At 40.8% G+C, this 15,043-nt stretch overlaps 1 protein-coding gene across 2 annotated transcripts in view; it reads right to left on the reverse strand.

The window, feature by feature from the left end:
* The window catches only part of LOC140725707 (phospholipid scramblase 1-like), a 66,163-nt gene that overhangs the window by 7,056 nt on the left and 44,064 nt on the right, over positions 1-15,043 (reverse strand). For both annotated transcript variants that reach the window (XM_073041547.1, XM_073041548.1), the window contains exons 5-7: positions 12,318-12,538; positions 8,904-9,062; positions 4,610-4,771 (exon numbers count right to left, since the gene is read on the reverse strand). In XM_073041547.1, the coding sequence (XP_072897648.1) occupies positions 4,610-4,771; positions 8,904-9,062; positions 12,318-12,538 (542 nt within the window). The remainder of the gene's footprint in view (positions 1-4,609; positions 4,772-8,903; positions 9,063-12,317; positions 12,539-15,043) is intronic.

Here is a 15,043-nt window from a genome sequence, read left to right on the forward strand (position 1 = left end):
TGTGAGTAGTTGTTTTGATGTCTCACATATGCAGCTGTGCTGGGAATTACAAAGCTGCCTTTTAAGAAGTCCAAATAATTGTGTAATTACTGATGGAAGCTGCTATGGTTACAAAGAATTGTATTTAAACTGCGGGAAAGCTCATCTGTTTTGCAGTATATCCGAGAGCAGTGCTCCTTCAGGAACTGAGCACTCAAATGTGCAATGTACAAGAGTGTAGCTAGTCACTGGGATTTAGTTGTGAGTTACCACCTTCAGTAAAGGTTTCCAGCTCCACCTCAGTCTGATTGCCCAAGTACGAACCAATACAGAATAAAACGTACAGAAGATCAGAAGGGTAAGGAACTGAAGAAGATGGCAGCAGTAATATGGGACTCTATGGTCAGTGGGACAGATAGGCAATTCTGTAGACAAGAAAAGGAAACAAGGATGGTAATTTGCCTCCCGGGTGCAGGGTCCAAGATGTTTCTGGACACGTCCCCAATATCCTGAAAAGGGAGGGTGAGCAGCCAGAAGTCGTGGTGCATATTGGTACCAATGACATAGCTAGAAAAAGGGAGGAGGTCCTGAAAAAAAGACAACAGAGAGTTAGGAAGAAAGCTGAGAAGCAGGACCTCAAAGGTAATAATCTCAGAATTGCTGTCTGTGCCACACGACAGTGAGGATAGGAATCGAACAAGCTGGCAGAAAAATGCGTGGCTGAAGAATTGGAGAAGGGATCAGGGATTCAGATTTCTGGATAATTGGGACCTCTTCTGGGTCAGATGGGACCTGCACAGAAGGGATGGTTTGCACTTGAATCCGAGAAGGACCAATATTCTTGCGGGCAGATTTACTGGAGCTGTTAAGAGTGGTTTAAACTAATATGGCAGGGGGATGGGAACCAGTATGATAGACCTGAGGATGAGTCAGCAGGTTTACAAGTAGATGATCGGAGTATTTTGAATGTAAGGAAGGACAAACCAATGATTGGGCCCAAATGCAGACAGAGCAAAAAGTTAAATAGTACCACAGAGGCAAAATTCAAAAGGACAAAGAATGCAGGACTGATGGTGCTGTATTTAAATGTGCATAGCATTTGGAATAAGGTAAATGAACTCGCAGGGCGATTACGGATTGGTCGACATGATGTTGTGGGCATCACTGAGTTGTAGCTGATAAAAGTTATACTTTGTATCAGAAGGACAGACAGGAAAGCATAGGTGGTGGTGTGACTCTGTTGTTAAGAGATGGAATTACATCTTTATAAAGAGGTGATGTAGGGTCAGAGAATACTGAATCTTTGTGGGTCGAGTTAAAAAACTGCAAGGGTTAACAAAATTATGGGAATCATATATAGGCTTCCAAATAGTATCCAAGATTTGGGATTGAGATTGCAAAGGAAGCTGTAAAAGGCATGTAATAAGGATAATGTCACTGTTGTAATGGGGGACTTCAATATGCAAGGGGATTTTGAAAATCATGTTGGTGTTGGATCACAAGAGAGGGAATTTGTTGAATGTCTATGAGATGGCTTTTTAGAGCATCTTGTGCTTTTGCCTATTTAGAGAAAGGCTATCTTAGATTGGGTGTTGTGTATAACCCATTTAATTAGGGAGCTTAATTAAAGGAACCATTAGGAGGCAGTGATCATAATATGATTGAATTCATTCTGCAATTTGAGAGGGAGAAGTACAAGTTACATTTGTCAGTATTGCTATGGAATACAGAGAATTACAGAGGCATGAGAGAGAGGAGCTTGCCCAGGTGGATTGGAGGAGGATACCAGCATGGGTAGCAAAAGTGAGTGGGAATTTGGATGATTAGGGAGCTTTTAAAATCCAACAAAAAACAACTAAAAAACAGTAAAAAGGGAAAAGGTGAAATATGAGAGAAAACTAGCCAATAGTATAAAGCAGAATACCAAATTTTTTTTTTTGGTTATATAAAGAGCAAAAGGCAAGTGATATTGGAACACTGGAAAATGATGCTGGTGAGGTAGTAATAGGGACAAAGAAATTGCAGATGAACTTAATAGATACTTTGTATCTGCCTTCACTGTGCAAAAAATTAGCAATGTGCCAGAGGTCCGTGAGTGTCATTGCTATTACAAAAGAAAAAGTACTAGCCAGCTCTCAAATCAATTCTGGTTCATTGCACAACACCCAATCCAGAATAGCTGATCGCCAGGTGGGCTCAACCACAAGCTGCTCTAAAAAGCCATCTCATGTGCATTTTAGAAATTCACCCTTTGACAGCCAAAATCCTTTTCTGAATGTACATGCATATTGAAATTCCCCACAACTATTGTAAGATTGCCCTTTTGGCATGTATTTTTCTATCTCCTGTTGTAATTGTAGACAACATCTTTACTACTGTTTGGGGGGTCTGCATACCCTTCCATTTCCTTAGCTCAGCACCTTCTGACCCTATGTCACCTCTTTCTAATGATTTGATTTCAATATGCAAATATATATTCAGTGGCCACTTTACTAGGTACTTCCTGTTCCTAATGAAGTGGTCAATGAGAGCATGTTCATGGTCTTCTGCTGCTGATTTGATGCGTTGGGTATTCAGAGAGATGTTCTTCTGCACATCACTGTTGCAACTCATGCTTCTTCGAGTTACTGTTGACTTCCTGTCAGCTTGAGCCAATCTGGCCATTCTCCTCTGACCTCTCTCATTAACTAGATATCTTTGACCACAGAACTGCTGCTCACTGGACATTATTTTTTGTTTTTCACTCAAGTCTCTTGTAAACTTTAAAGAATTCCAGTGTAAAAATTCCAAGAGATCAGTAATTTGTGCGATACTCAAATCACCTATAATAATTCCACGTTCAAAGTCATTTAGATCACATTCCTTCCCCATTCTGAGGTTTTAGTCTGAACAACAACTGAACCTCTTGACCAGGTCTGCATACTTTTAAAGATTGATCTGCCGTCACATGGTTGGCTGATTAGATATTTGCATTAATGAGCAGCTGTTCAGGGGAACCTATTTAAGTGGTCACCGAGAGTATTTTGTGGCCATAGTGTGACTGTCTGCAAAGAACTTCAATAGCCATTGCGAAAGCCGGTTACAATTTGTATTAATTGTGGATGCAGTAAGCTTCCATAATTCTTGATAGAAATGACATGGTGTTGAATTCCTATTCATTTGAATGGTGATTCTGAGCCTGGAAATGAGAAGGAAATCAAGTCTTTACCTACTTCTTTCATTTACATTTGATTTCTGTTTAATGTTGTATCGTGTTTTACCTCTTTATTCTGCTCTTTATGATTTTTGTGAATGATTTGAATGAGTAAGTGAAGGGGTTGGTTGCTAAGTTTGTAGTTGACACAACAGTTGGAGGTGTTGTAGATAGTGTAGAAAGTTGTCGTAGGTCACAAAGAAACATAGGCAGGATGCAGAATTGGGCAGAAATGTGGTAGATGGAGTTCAATTTGGAAAAGCCTGAAGTGCCTCACTTTGGGAGATCAAGTTTGGAATACAAAATTAACTCACCCCTTCTCCTCACCTAGATCCACCTACCACTTGCCCACTCTTGCTCCACCCCTTCTCAGTTTATGCTTGCTCATTCTTATCTCTTTACAATGTTCAGCGTTCAAAATATTTTGTGGATCTTTCTGGGTTTAGATATAAGACCATAAGACATAGGAGCGGAAGTTGGCCATTCAGCCCACTGAGTCTGCCCCACCTTTCAATATGGGCTGATCCACTTCATCCAGTCATCCCCACTCCCCTGATTTCACCCCATACCCTTTGATGCCCCGGCTAATCAAGAACTTATCCATCTCTGCCTTAAATACACCCAATGACTTGGCCTCCACAGCTGCTCACGGCAACAAATTCCACAGATTTACCACCCTCTGAATAAAGTAGTTTCTCCGTGTCTCAGTTCTAAATGGGCGTCCTTCAATCCTGAAGTCATGCCCTTTTGTCCTAGCCTCCCCTACCATGGGAAATAGCTTTGCCATATCTGGATCAATAGAACAGGAATACACTTTCATGAAGCACTTTAAACATTGTAAAATGTTGCAGCAACTTATACACCTGTTCAAAGTTTAAGAGAAATAAAAGAAGAAATGACTGCTGTCTTTCCAAGACTTAAGGCTCCCCATCAGGTCTCATATATTATATGGGATACACAAGAAAAGAATACTCATATCCCCCTGGTGACTAAGAACTTGAGTATGGAGAATAGTGGTGCTGTTGGAATGCAGCTAATGATGGACAAAGCACTGGGACATCAAGTTAGCAAGACTTGTATAATTTCAAGTTACTGGCAGCAAAGTTCATGGTGAGCTTTAGCTTAAAGAGTGTTGAACACTGGAGTCTGAAGGACTGTGCATGATGAATTGAGTCTGCAGATGAACAATGTATGAGGATTTCAACAGCTGATGAGCTGATGAATGGACAGAAATAGATAATATTACAGGAGGGAAAGTACATTGTCCAACTGGAATTGGATTAAAGTTCATCCCTAGGTGAGATACTGCATCAAGTTTGTAAGCTGTCCTGTCAGTCTCAGAAAGAAGATGGGATGAACCAATGGTTAGAGAATAGATTTGGTGATTAGAACCAATGAGAATTCAAAGACGTGCTGTACTGATTTGTTAATACTTACAATTAAGAAGGTGGCAGCGAGCAAAACTGCTTTCACTTTCACATCTAGATCCATGGGGAATTGGATCCCAAAGTTATCTGCGTCTGTGAACATTTCTTTCATCAATCCAGTCCATTGCTTTGTGATTGTGCCAACTGTTTCTGTTCCATCAAGGTTTGTAACCTATTATGAGAGAATAAAAATGAAAGCTAGATCAATTTCAAAATTTAAGAGAAGATTGTTTATTGTCATTCTTCAGTACACAAGTGTAAAGGGGAATGAAATTTGTTACTTCAGATCTGATGCAGCAAAAAGAAAACACAATAAACAAAAACAACAAAATAAAAAACAAAATAAATATAAATACACAAGATTAAGTTATGTACATGGTCTGTTTGTCTGTACATAAAGTGATGCTAGGCACAGGAGTGTCTGTACATAAGGAAACTCCGACAGGAAATGATGAAGGAGTGGTGGTGGGGGATGTGGTAATGACTGGAGGCGTTGGTCTGCCTGATGGCTTGCGGAAGTAACTGTTTTTGAGTCTAGTGCTGCTGGTGTGGATGCTGCTTAGCTTTTCCCCTGACAGGAGTGGGGCAAACAGACCATGAGCAGGGTGGGTGGAATTCTTCAAGATGTTACTGGGCTTTTTCCAGCACCTTTCTGTTTATGTCCTTGATGGCGGAAAGGCTGGTGCTGGGGATGTGTTGTCCAGTTTTAACTATGCATTGTGGAGCCTTCTTATTTGATATGGTATTTACATTTCACAAAAGTATCACCTCATAAATGGTTCAAGTCTTTACATGGAGCAGGAGTAAATCTTTCTTCCCTCAAGCCCATTTCACTTTCAATAAATTATGGCTGATGATACAGGTCAGGCTGACTTTCAAGGAGAGATCTGGGTGTTCAAAAGTTTTCTAAGGCTTGAATGTTTGCTGCTATTGAACATCCACAACACTTTATTTAGAAGTTTTCCTGATAACAGCAATGAATTTTCCCCTTTACTCTTCCACAAAAATGATGTTCTCCTCCCTAGTTCTAACCTCTCTAGGCATGGGAACAAACCTATCAGCCCGATCCCACTCTCAGTGAACTTTATGCTCCAATGAGACTAACTCTCATTCTTCTGAACTGGAATAGGAAGTGGAAAGGTGAGTTCTGAAGATTGCAGCTGACATGAAGGTTGGTGGCATTGTGGATAGTGTAGTAGGTTACAATGGGACATTGACAGGGTGTGGAACTGGGCTGAGAAGTGGCAGATAGAGTTCAGCCCAAAGAAGTGTGAAGTGATTAACTGGTAGTCAAATTTGAAGGAAGTATAGAGGTTTAATGGCAGGAATCTTAGCAGTGTGGAGGAATAGGGGGATCTTGGGGTCCATGTCCATAAATTTCTCTAAGTTGCCATGCAAGATTATAAGGTGGTTAAGAAGGCATATGATGTCATGGTATTCATTAGTCAGGGTATTGAGTTCAAAAGCCATGAAGTAATGTTGCAGCTCCATAAAACCCTGGTTAGACCACATTTGGGATATTGTGTTCAGTGCTGGCCACCTCATTATAGCAAGGATCTGGAAGCTTTAGAGAGGGTGTAGAATAGATTTACCAGGATGCAGCCTGGACTAGAGAGGGTCTTTTATGAAACTAATTTGAGTGAGCTAGGAGCAAAAGGGAAGAATTGATAGCAGTGTACAAGATAATAAGAGGCATAGCCAGAAACTTATTCCCAGGATGGAAACGGCTAATATGAGGAGGCATAATTTTAAGGTATTTGGAGCAAAGTGTATGGGTGATTTCAGAGGTAGGTGTTTTTACACAGAGAAAGCTAGAATATTAGCTGTCTACCCCAAAGAAGGGTCTTAATTTGTAATGTTGACTGTTTATTCCCCTCCATAGATGCTGCCTGACCTGCTGAGTTCCTCTGGCATTTTGTGTCTGTTGATCGAGATTTCCAGCATCTGTGGAATCTCTTGCATTTATTCCTACTTTTGTAAGATACGCCAAGTATTTCGAGATGCTGTGAGTGGCAGATGGCAACATTGCCTAACTTTTCCACTACAGGCTTGCAAGGAACATAGATATTCTGTCCTCAAATGGAGAAATAATCATGAAATGGAATTTATATATAATATTCCCTCTGTGTTCAGATTATGACCAGTAATAATGGTTCATATCAACTTTAGTGACACAAGTAGATAAAAGGATGTGGTCCTGCAGGTAATTATAGGTGACCAGGTAAAGATGGAGAAACAACTCAAATGTAAGCTTCAAATTAATATCAATGGTAAGAACTAGTGAGTAGATAAATGCCTGGCTGAAGGGGAGATTTTAGATCAAGGGATTTTGGAACTGATTTGGTGTTGATAGAATTTATCCAGGTTGGATGCAGTACATTTCCACTGGGTAGACTTGCTAATGTGCTTCGAGAGAATTTGGACAAGCATGGTGGGGAGCAGTAAACAGAGAGGCAATATTGGCAGGCAGGGGTTAGTAAGTGAATATGTAAAAGCACAGGGACCAGGATAGTTACAAAGGAGTTGGACCCACCATCCAGGCCTGCTCGCTTCTTACTCACATCAGCAGGCTCAGGAACAGTTAATTACCCCTCGACCATCAGGCTCTTGAGCTAGAGGGTATAACTTCACTTACCCCAACATTAAACTGATGCACAGCCTATGGACTCACTTTTAAAGATTCTACAACGTGATTCTCGATATTTATTGCTTGCTTGTTTATTTACTTGTTTTGCATTTGCCCAGTTTGCCTTCTTTTGCACATTGGCTGCTTGCTTGGCACTGTCATGTTTGTTTTTTCCTTGATTCTATTATGTTTCTTTGTATTTATGTTATTTTATTTAGAGATACACTGTGAAATAGGCCCTTATGGCTCAATGAGCTGCACATTTCAGCAATTCAACTAATTAAATCCAATCTAATCATGGGACAATTTACAGTGACCAATTAAGCTACGAACTGGTACACCTTTGGAATGCTGGAGGAAACCAGAGCACTCGGAGCACCTAGAGGAAACCCATGCGTTCACAGGAAGGACATACAAATGCATTACAAACAGCATTGGAATAGAACTCTGAACTCCCACATCCAAGCTGTAATAGCATCGCATTTACTGCTACACCACCGTGATTGCCCGCAAGAAAATGAATCTCAGGCTAGTATATGGTGGCATATAAATACTTCAATAATAAATGTACTTCTGACTTTGATATAGTTCAGTACATGCAGCTTAGGATATAAATGTGATTAACTGAAGGCCATGATTGGTACATGGAATATTTTACAACTGTTATCAAAACATGGCTTACAAAAAAAGCATAAAACCTAGCATAGTACAGGCCCTTCAAACCACCATGTTGTGCTGATCTTTTAACCAACTCTGAGATTTATCTAACTCTTCCCTCCTACATAGCGCTCCATCAGAAATGGAAGATCATGATACATGGAATTATGGGAATTGAGAACACTTCTGAGTGGGGAAATGGTAAAGAATCACAGCCATGTAAAAGAATATTATGCTGGAAAGATTGATACTGTAGCCATTTTGTTTAATTGATAAAAAAAAATAATTACTGTAGATTCTTCAGAGTGCACTACTGTTTTGAAACATCCAGAAGGAGGCAGAAGAACAAATATCTAGGCCCAGTTCTGAGAAGCATCCAAACAACAGTGTAGAAAATTCAGGGAGATCTCTACCGCTCTGATACCAACTGGTTCATTGATCGTGCAACAGTGTAGGTCTTTTCATGCATTCAAGGTCATTTTTTTTAATGAGTACATTTCAAGCCCAAGATGAAGCAATGGTTCCGAAGCTGGTTTTATGAAATGAACTTATGCAGCAGGACAGGTAGAGTATCAGATTTATTTGTATTAGATAGAGAAAAGATTTCACCCGTTTACGTTGGTGGGTAAAACAGCAGTGGAAAGAGCAGCATGAAGACTAATTGGTGTCAGGACAGAGGAAGAAAAGGGGCAAATAATTGTCATGAAGGAAAAGGATGGAATCCAAACTGAAAGAATAATGGCAATCTGGAACTCACTGTAATAAAGGGTGGAGTGTACAGGAACCATTGTTAGATTCTGTGCAGACCTGATCAGTTCCTGCCTGTTGTTGAAGATTGAGATTAATCTGTTTAGGTTTTCAGCTGGTAAGAGCAGAATGGGATGAATATTGTCCTTTGTCATAGTTTTCAATGTCTCTGTTTAAACACTGGGGGTCGTGGGTCAAGAGGAACACTGCTACCAATCTGCAATAAACGAACAGATTCAGGAGGTAAGGAAAGGAATTTGGAAAGAAATAATACCTGGAAATCAACGTCACCACAGCCACAGACACAGAAAGGGCCTCCGATCTTCAGAACAGGCTCTCTATTCTCATTCTGAACTGTGAATGTTGGCAGGAATGGGTGCCAGTTTTCAATGACATATCCAATAGGTTGGCCAGGCGGTGCCATTACTTCTATCTGCAAAGGAAAAAAAATGTAGTGGTAAACGGACAGTGGTCGTTATTCAGAGCAGCCAGCCACAAGTAAAGCAACTCACTTTATGAACAACACACACAAAATGCTGGTGGAACACAGCAGGCCAGGCAGCATCTATAGGAACTATCGACGTTTCGGGCCAAGACCCTTCGTCAGGACTAACTGAAAGGAGAGATCACTTTACGAAGTCTGTTAGAAGGATCTTAGTAATAACAAGCTTCAGTTCCGTGTGACATACACAAAATGCTGGAGGAACTCATCAGGCCAGGCAGTACCTATGGAAAAGAGTATAGTTGAGGTTTTGGGCCAAGACCCTTCAGCAGTATTGCTTCTTGTTTGTCAATTCTGTGTGACATATGTTATTCACCTGCAAACAAAATTCGAAAGGAGACAGAGGAGTAGAGAAACATAAAGAAAAATGATAGCGGAAAGAAAGTGCAGAGCGGGGGGTGGGTGGTGTTCTGTAATACGTCAAGAAAATTTAAATTTTCCTCAGTGTCAGTCTGACCTCTAACTTGTTAAATGCCATGGGTTTGAAAAAGGCAAAAAAAAAGGTGCCTAAAAATGATCTTGTAGGATGAGGCGTTGATAAGAAAGGCAAATGAAATATTGGCATTAATTTTGAGATAACTGGAATATAAAATCATGGACATGATTCTGAGGCATTATAAGGAATTAGTCAGACTGCACTTGGAGTATTGTGAGCAGTTTGGGCACCTGATCTAAGATAGGATGTGCTGACATTGGAGAGGAGATTCAGAAGAATGATGCCAGGAAAGAAAGGGTTAAGGTGTGAAGAGAGTTTGATGGATCTGGGCCTGTGTTTGCCAGTTTTTAAAAGAATGGTTGGAGGGGGTTTTATTGAAACTTATCAAATATTGAAAGGTCTAGATAGAATGGATGTGTAGAAGATTCTCCCACAGCGGAGGAAGTCTAGTACCAGACATCCCTTTAGAACAGAGATGAGGAGAAATTTCTTCAGCCAGAGGGTAACGAATGTGGAATTCTTGTCACAGATGGCTGTGGAAGCCAAGACACTGGGTACATTCCAAGCAGGGGTTGATAGATTCTTGATTAGTAAGGGCATCAAATACTTTGGGGAGAAGGCAGGAGAATGGGTTTGAGAGGGATAATGAATCAGCCATGATAGAATGGTGGAGAAGACTCGATGAGCCAAATGGTCTAATTCTACTCCTATGTCTTATGGTCGAAGACGAATTGAGTGAGAACATTACAGCAGTTAGGAGGAATGGAGCAACAGAGCTGGACAGTACAAAGGTACAACTGCAACATGCGGAGCAGTAAGACAGAGTTGGAGAGACATTCACACCAGGTGGAGGCTGGCATGTCATATAACATGTTCTACCTGGATAGAAAGAGAATGAAGGCAAGGAAAGCCTTTCATTTCTTACACATCTCAAGATTTTCCAAAAAGTTTTACAGCATATAAATTAATTTTAAAATCCCATCGGCACAGGAAACACAACAGGCAATTTACACTTAGCAACTTCTCAGAAATAACAATAACAAAATGACAGGCTAATCAAATTCAGTGATGTTGATTCAGAGATAAATATTGGCCAGGGCCAGGGAAGAGCTTCCTTGCTCTTTTTCAAAGGAGTACCGAGGGATAGTTTAAGTCGTGATAAGGACAAATGAGCGTTGATTTAATGCTCTTTCAAAGGCTACCTCTACCAAAACACAACACTCCTCAGTGCTGAAGCGTAACATCAGCCATGAGTTTCGGAGTTATCTCTAAGGTGAGCCAGGCAAAAACAAATTAGGCGGAAGAAATGAAAGCTGATTGAATAGATGGATACTGAAATGTTCAGAAATGAATGAGAAAGAAAGAGAGAAAAAGAGAGACTGCATGATGGAAAGATGATAGAGTGGTAAAGAAGATGTATGGTGTGTTGGCTGTTATTAGTTGGGAAATTGAGTTCAAGAGCTTTAAGATCATACTGTAGCTCTACAAGATCCTGGTTAGACCATATTTGGAATAATCTTTTCAGATCTGTTCCACTTATTATAGAAAAGGTATGGAAGCTTTAGAGGGGGTGCAGAAGACACTTACCAGGGTGCTGCCTTGATTAGAGAGCATGTCTTGTGAGGATAAGTTGAGTGACTTGGGCTTTTCTCTTTGGATTGAAGGAGGATGAGAAGTGAGTTGATAGAGGTATACAAGATGATAAGAGGTGTAAATAGAGTGGACAGCGAGAGATTTTTACCTGGGGGGGAAATGGCTAATATGAGGAGGTATAACTCTAAGATGTTTGGATGAAGTATAAATGGGATGACAAAAGTAGGTTATTTTCCCAAGAAAATGGTAGGTGTGTGGTATGTACTGGTTGTTTTACCTAGAAAATGGTAGGTGATGGAAGGCACATTTAAGAAACTGTTAGACTGACACATAGATGACAGAAAGATTGAGGACTATGTGGGAAGGAAGGATTAGATGGTTCTTGGAGTAGCTTAAAGGACTGGCACAACATTGCAGGCTGAAGAGCAAGTATTGTGATGTATTGTTCTATGTTCTGTGCAAGAGTGAAAACTGAGGTAAATTTGTTAATTTGGAAAGAAGATCCAAAGTGCATTATTTAATGTCTTTCACAAGATGTTAATATTAATGACAAAGTGGGCTTTTATTGTCCATCCCTAATTACCCCCCTCCCCCCCATTTCTGAGGGCAGTTAGTCTTCCACATTGTAGAGTTTGGAGTCACTAGACCAGGTGGAGGGAAAGTGTGGAGCGAGAAATGGTAGGTGATAGATGGATCCAGGAAAGGAGGGGTGATAGGCAGATGAGGGAGGGGAGAGTGGTAATAGTAACAGAAACCAGGAGATTGTGGATGGTAATGACAAAGGGCTGAAGATCACGGTGTTTGATAGGAGAGGAATCTAGAGCTGAGTTCCACTAGCTTTTTGTGCATTGCTCCAGATTCCAGCATCAGCAGTCTCTTTCATGAATTTCACAACAAATGCCGATTCTGATCCTCATTTCACGTATGCTATTATAAATTTCAATTTCCGGTTCCAGACTTTTTTAATGGTGGAGAAAATGGATCAAGCAGAGCAGTAGGGAGAACTATAAAGAGATTTGGAAATAGTGAGAACTCAGGAAAAGAATATATTGATATTTTATTGCCGTTATAAACAGCACTCTGTGAAGTTAGTTGGTGTAAAAATAGTTGAAACCCCTTACAGAACCAGCACATGCAATACGTTTCTACTCACTAACCTCCTGCAGACAGCAGGGACAACAACAGCCAGTGCATTTCAAGGGCCGGTACAGATTCATGACTGGTTGCCCAAGTGTGTTAACGATCTTCATGTCAAAGGGGCGCATATTTCCACAGCAGTTCCGAGTGCAGAAGTCATTCTCTTCAGCAGCAAAGTAGACCTGCTGTCCGAGACTATTCTTAATTTGGAATTTGTTGTTGGTCTCAAATCCAGTTAAGGCTAAAGTAAACAGGGTGGAAGAAACAGGGGGTATTTAAATCTGTCAATGAGGAAACCAAGATAAAAGATAAATTAGACCCTCCCTAGTGCAGTAAATAATCAAGAAAGAAGACCAAGTAATAATGGGATGATGGTACTTTAAAAGTCTGTGGCTTTTAGCAGGAAGTATGAGAGGTGGGATGGCATTTACAGTTCATTACTCTTAAAACCAGCAATTAAAAGATAGCTTTGAAATTATTGACAATGGAGCACATGGAGAAGTTTCCATCAAAATTACCCTTCAACCAGCAGATTCCTAAACCAATGTGGATAACTTCACTCACCTCAACACTGAACTGACTCCACAACCTATCAACCTACTTTCAAGGACTCCGCAACTCATGTCTTTAGTATTATTTATTTATTTATTTGTTTGTTGCATTTTCGCAATTTACCTTCTCTTGCACATTATCAGGTTGTCAGCCTATGTGTGCAGATTTTCATTGAACATATTGTATTTCTTTGTTCTACTGTGAATATCTGCAAGAAAATGAATGTCACAGTAGTATGTGGTGACACACATGTACATACTTTGATAATAAATTTACTCTGACTTTGAGATCTTTAAGAGTTTGTAAGGTTTTGACAAGGCAGATGAAAGCAGTATTTGGCTGACCACAGGGATTGTCACTGACTCTTAATATTAGAGAAATCAAGTGAGCTATTGTCAAGATACTATAATGCTGTTGGAGTATATAGTCAGCCATGATCTTGCAGGCTCGAAGGGCTAACTGCCTTAGTCCCACTCCAACTTCTCCTGTAGATATGATTGTGTACCTTCATAGGATACAGCAGACTATGCAGTAGTTCAGCTGCTCCCTTGTTGGAGGAGATTGCCATCCGGTTTTCATCTGAATGCAGAAACTTCGTAAGTGGTGAAGGTGGTGGAGCAAATGGTGGCAGATAGCCAGGGGTTTGTGATGGCGGGCACAAAGCAATCCAACCTCTGTCCAGAAGACCTCAGCTGTGTAAACCACAGAAGATATCTGTGGTTTACACAACCCATATAGATATAAGGGGTGGCACAGCAGCATGGTGGTTAGTGCAATCGCTTTAGAGCAGCCAGCTATAATGTCAGGGTTCGATTCCTGAGTCCTGACGAAGGGTCTCGGCCTGAAACGTTGACTGCTCATTTCCATGGCTGCTGTCCGACCTGCTGAGATCCTCCAGCGTGTTGTACGTGTCGATTCCTGATGTTGTCTGTAAGGAGTTTATTTCGTAATTCATAATGATTTAATGTCTTTGCACTAACTGTTCTGCTTCCATAAAACAACAAATTTCATGTCATATAAGTCGGTGATAATAAACTTGATTCTGATTAACTGCATGCAATCAACAATTCCTTGTACTGTTTGGAAGACAACTGAAGTGCAGTTATAGCTGCCTACAACTGCCAGCCCAGTTTAGTTATCCATCTAATGCCACTGGGCAGAAGTCCCAAAGGATCTAGAGACAAGCCAGTCAGGGAGATGAATAACCTTGACGACAAATAGTGACATTTGACCCCTGACTCTGTTGTCAATGGACTGCCTGTGTCCATTCCATCCGATCCTACACTCCAGAGGCTCCTCAACTTCAGAGTGTTCTGACTTATCGGGTGAGCTTATTCTTGGCATAAGTGAGGATCACAGCAAGCTCCAGCTCTCTGCTAAGTGTCTCTTTTGTGCACTTCCATGCCTGTGGCTGACAGGCTGTTGCCATGGGAAGTTGTAATCATAATCAGATGTCCAAAAATACAGTTCTGCAGGCTTTCTTGCAGGTCAGAACAATCAGAGCAAAACAGCTAACAAAGCAGGGATGGAAGTGCTAAACCATGCAAAGTAATTTGCAAGGGTAATTAATGCAACTTCTCAGAACTAGTACTGTGAACAAGCAGTAAACAAGTAGCCATGAGCAGGGAGTAGTTACTGTACTTCAATTCTGAGAATTTGTCGTAGAAGTGTTGTGATTAGTCTAAGGTTTTGGAATTGATAGACTGGGGTGTAGAACTGGTAATTATCTTGTAATTTGACTTAATATGTTTCAAAGACCAGGAGGGGGGATGGTTTCAAAGATATGACACAAAGGTCCAAACAGACAGCATATCACAGGAATAGATCCACTGGCCCACAATATCTGTGACAAGCACAATGCCAAAATTTCTTCAGCCTGCACATTATCTACATCCCTCCATCCCTGAATAGAAGAATTCAGGGATGGAGAAATCATGGGGATCTCATTGAAACCTACCAAATGTTGAAAGGACTAGATAAGGTGGATATGGAGAGGATGTTTCCTATGGTGGGGGTATCCAGAACTAGAGGGCACTGCCTCAAAATTGAGGGGTGACCTTTTAGAACAGAGGTAAGGAGGAATTGTTTTAGCTAGAGAGTAGTGAATCTGTGGAATGCTCTGCCACAGACTGCGGTGGAGGCCAAGTCTATTTAAGGCAGGAGTTGATCGTTCCCTGATGGGTCAGGGCATCAA

Source organism: Hemitrygon akajei, chromosome 3, assembly GCF_048418815.1.
Source record: "Hemitrygon akajei chromosome 3, sHemAka1.3, whole genome shotgun sequence".
Classification (NCBI taxonomy): domain Eukaryota; kingdom Metazoa; phylum Chordata; class Chondrichthyes; order Myliobatiformes; family Dasyatidae; genus Hemitrygon; species Hemitrygon akajei.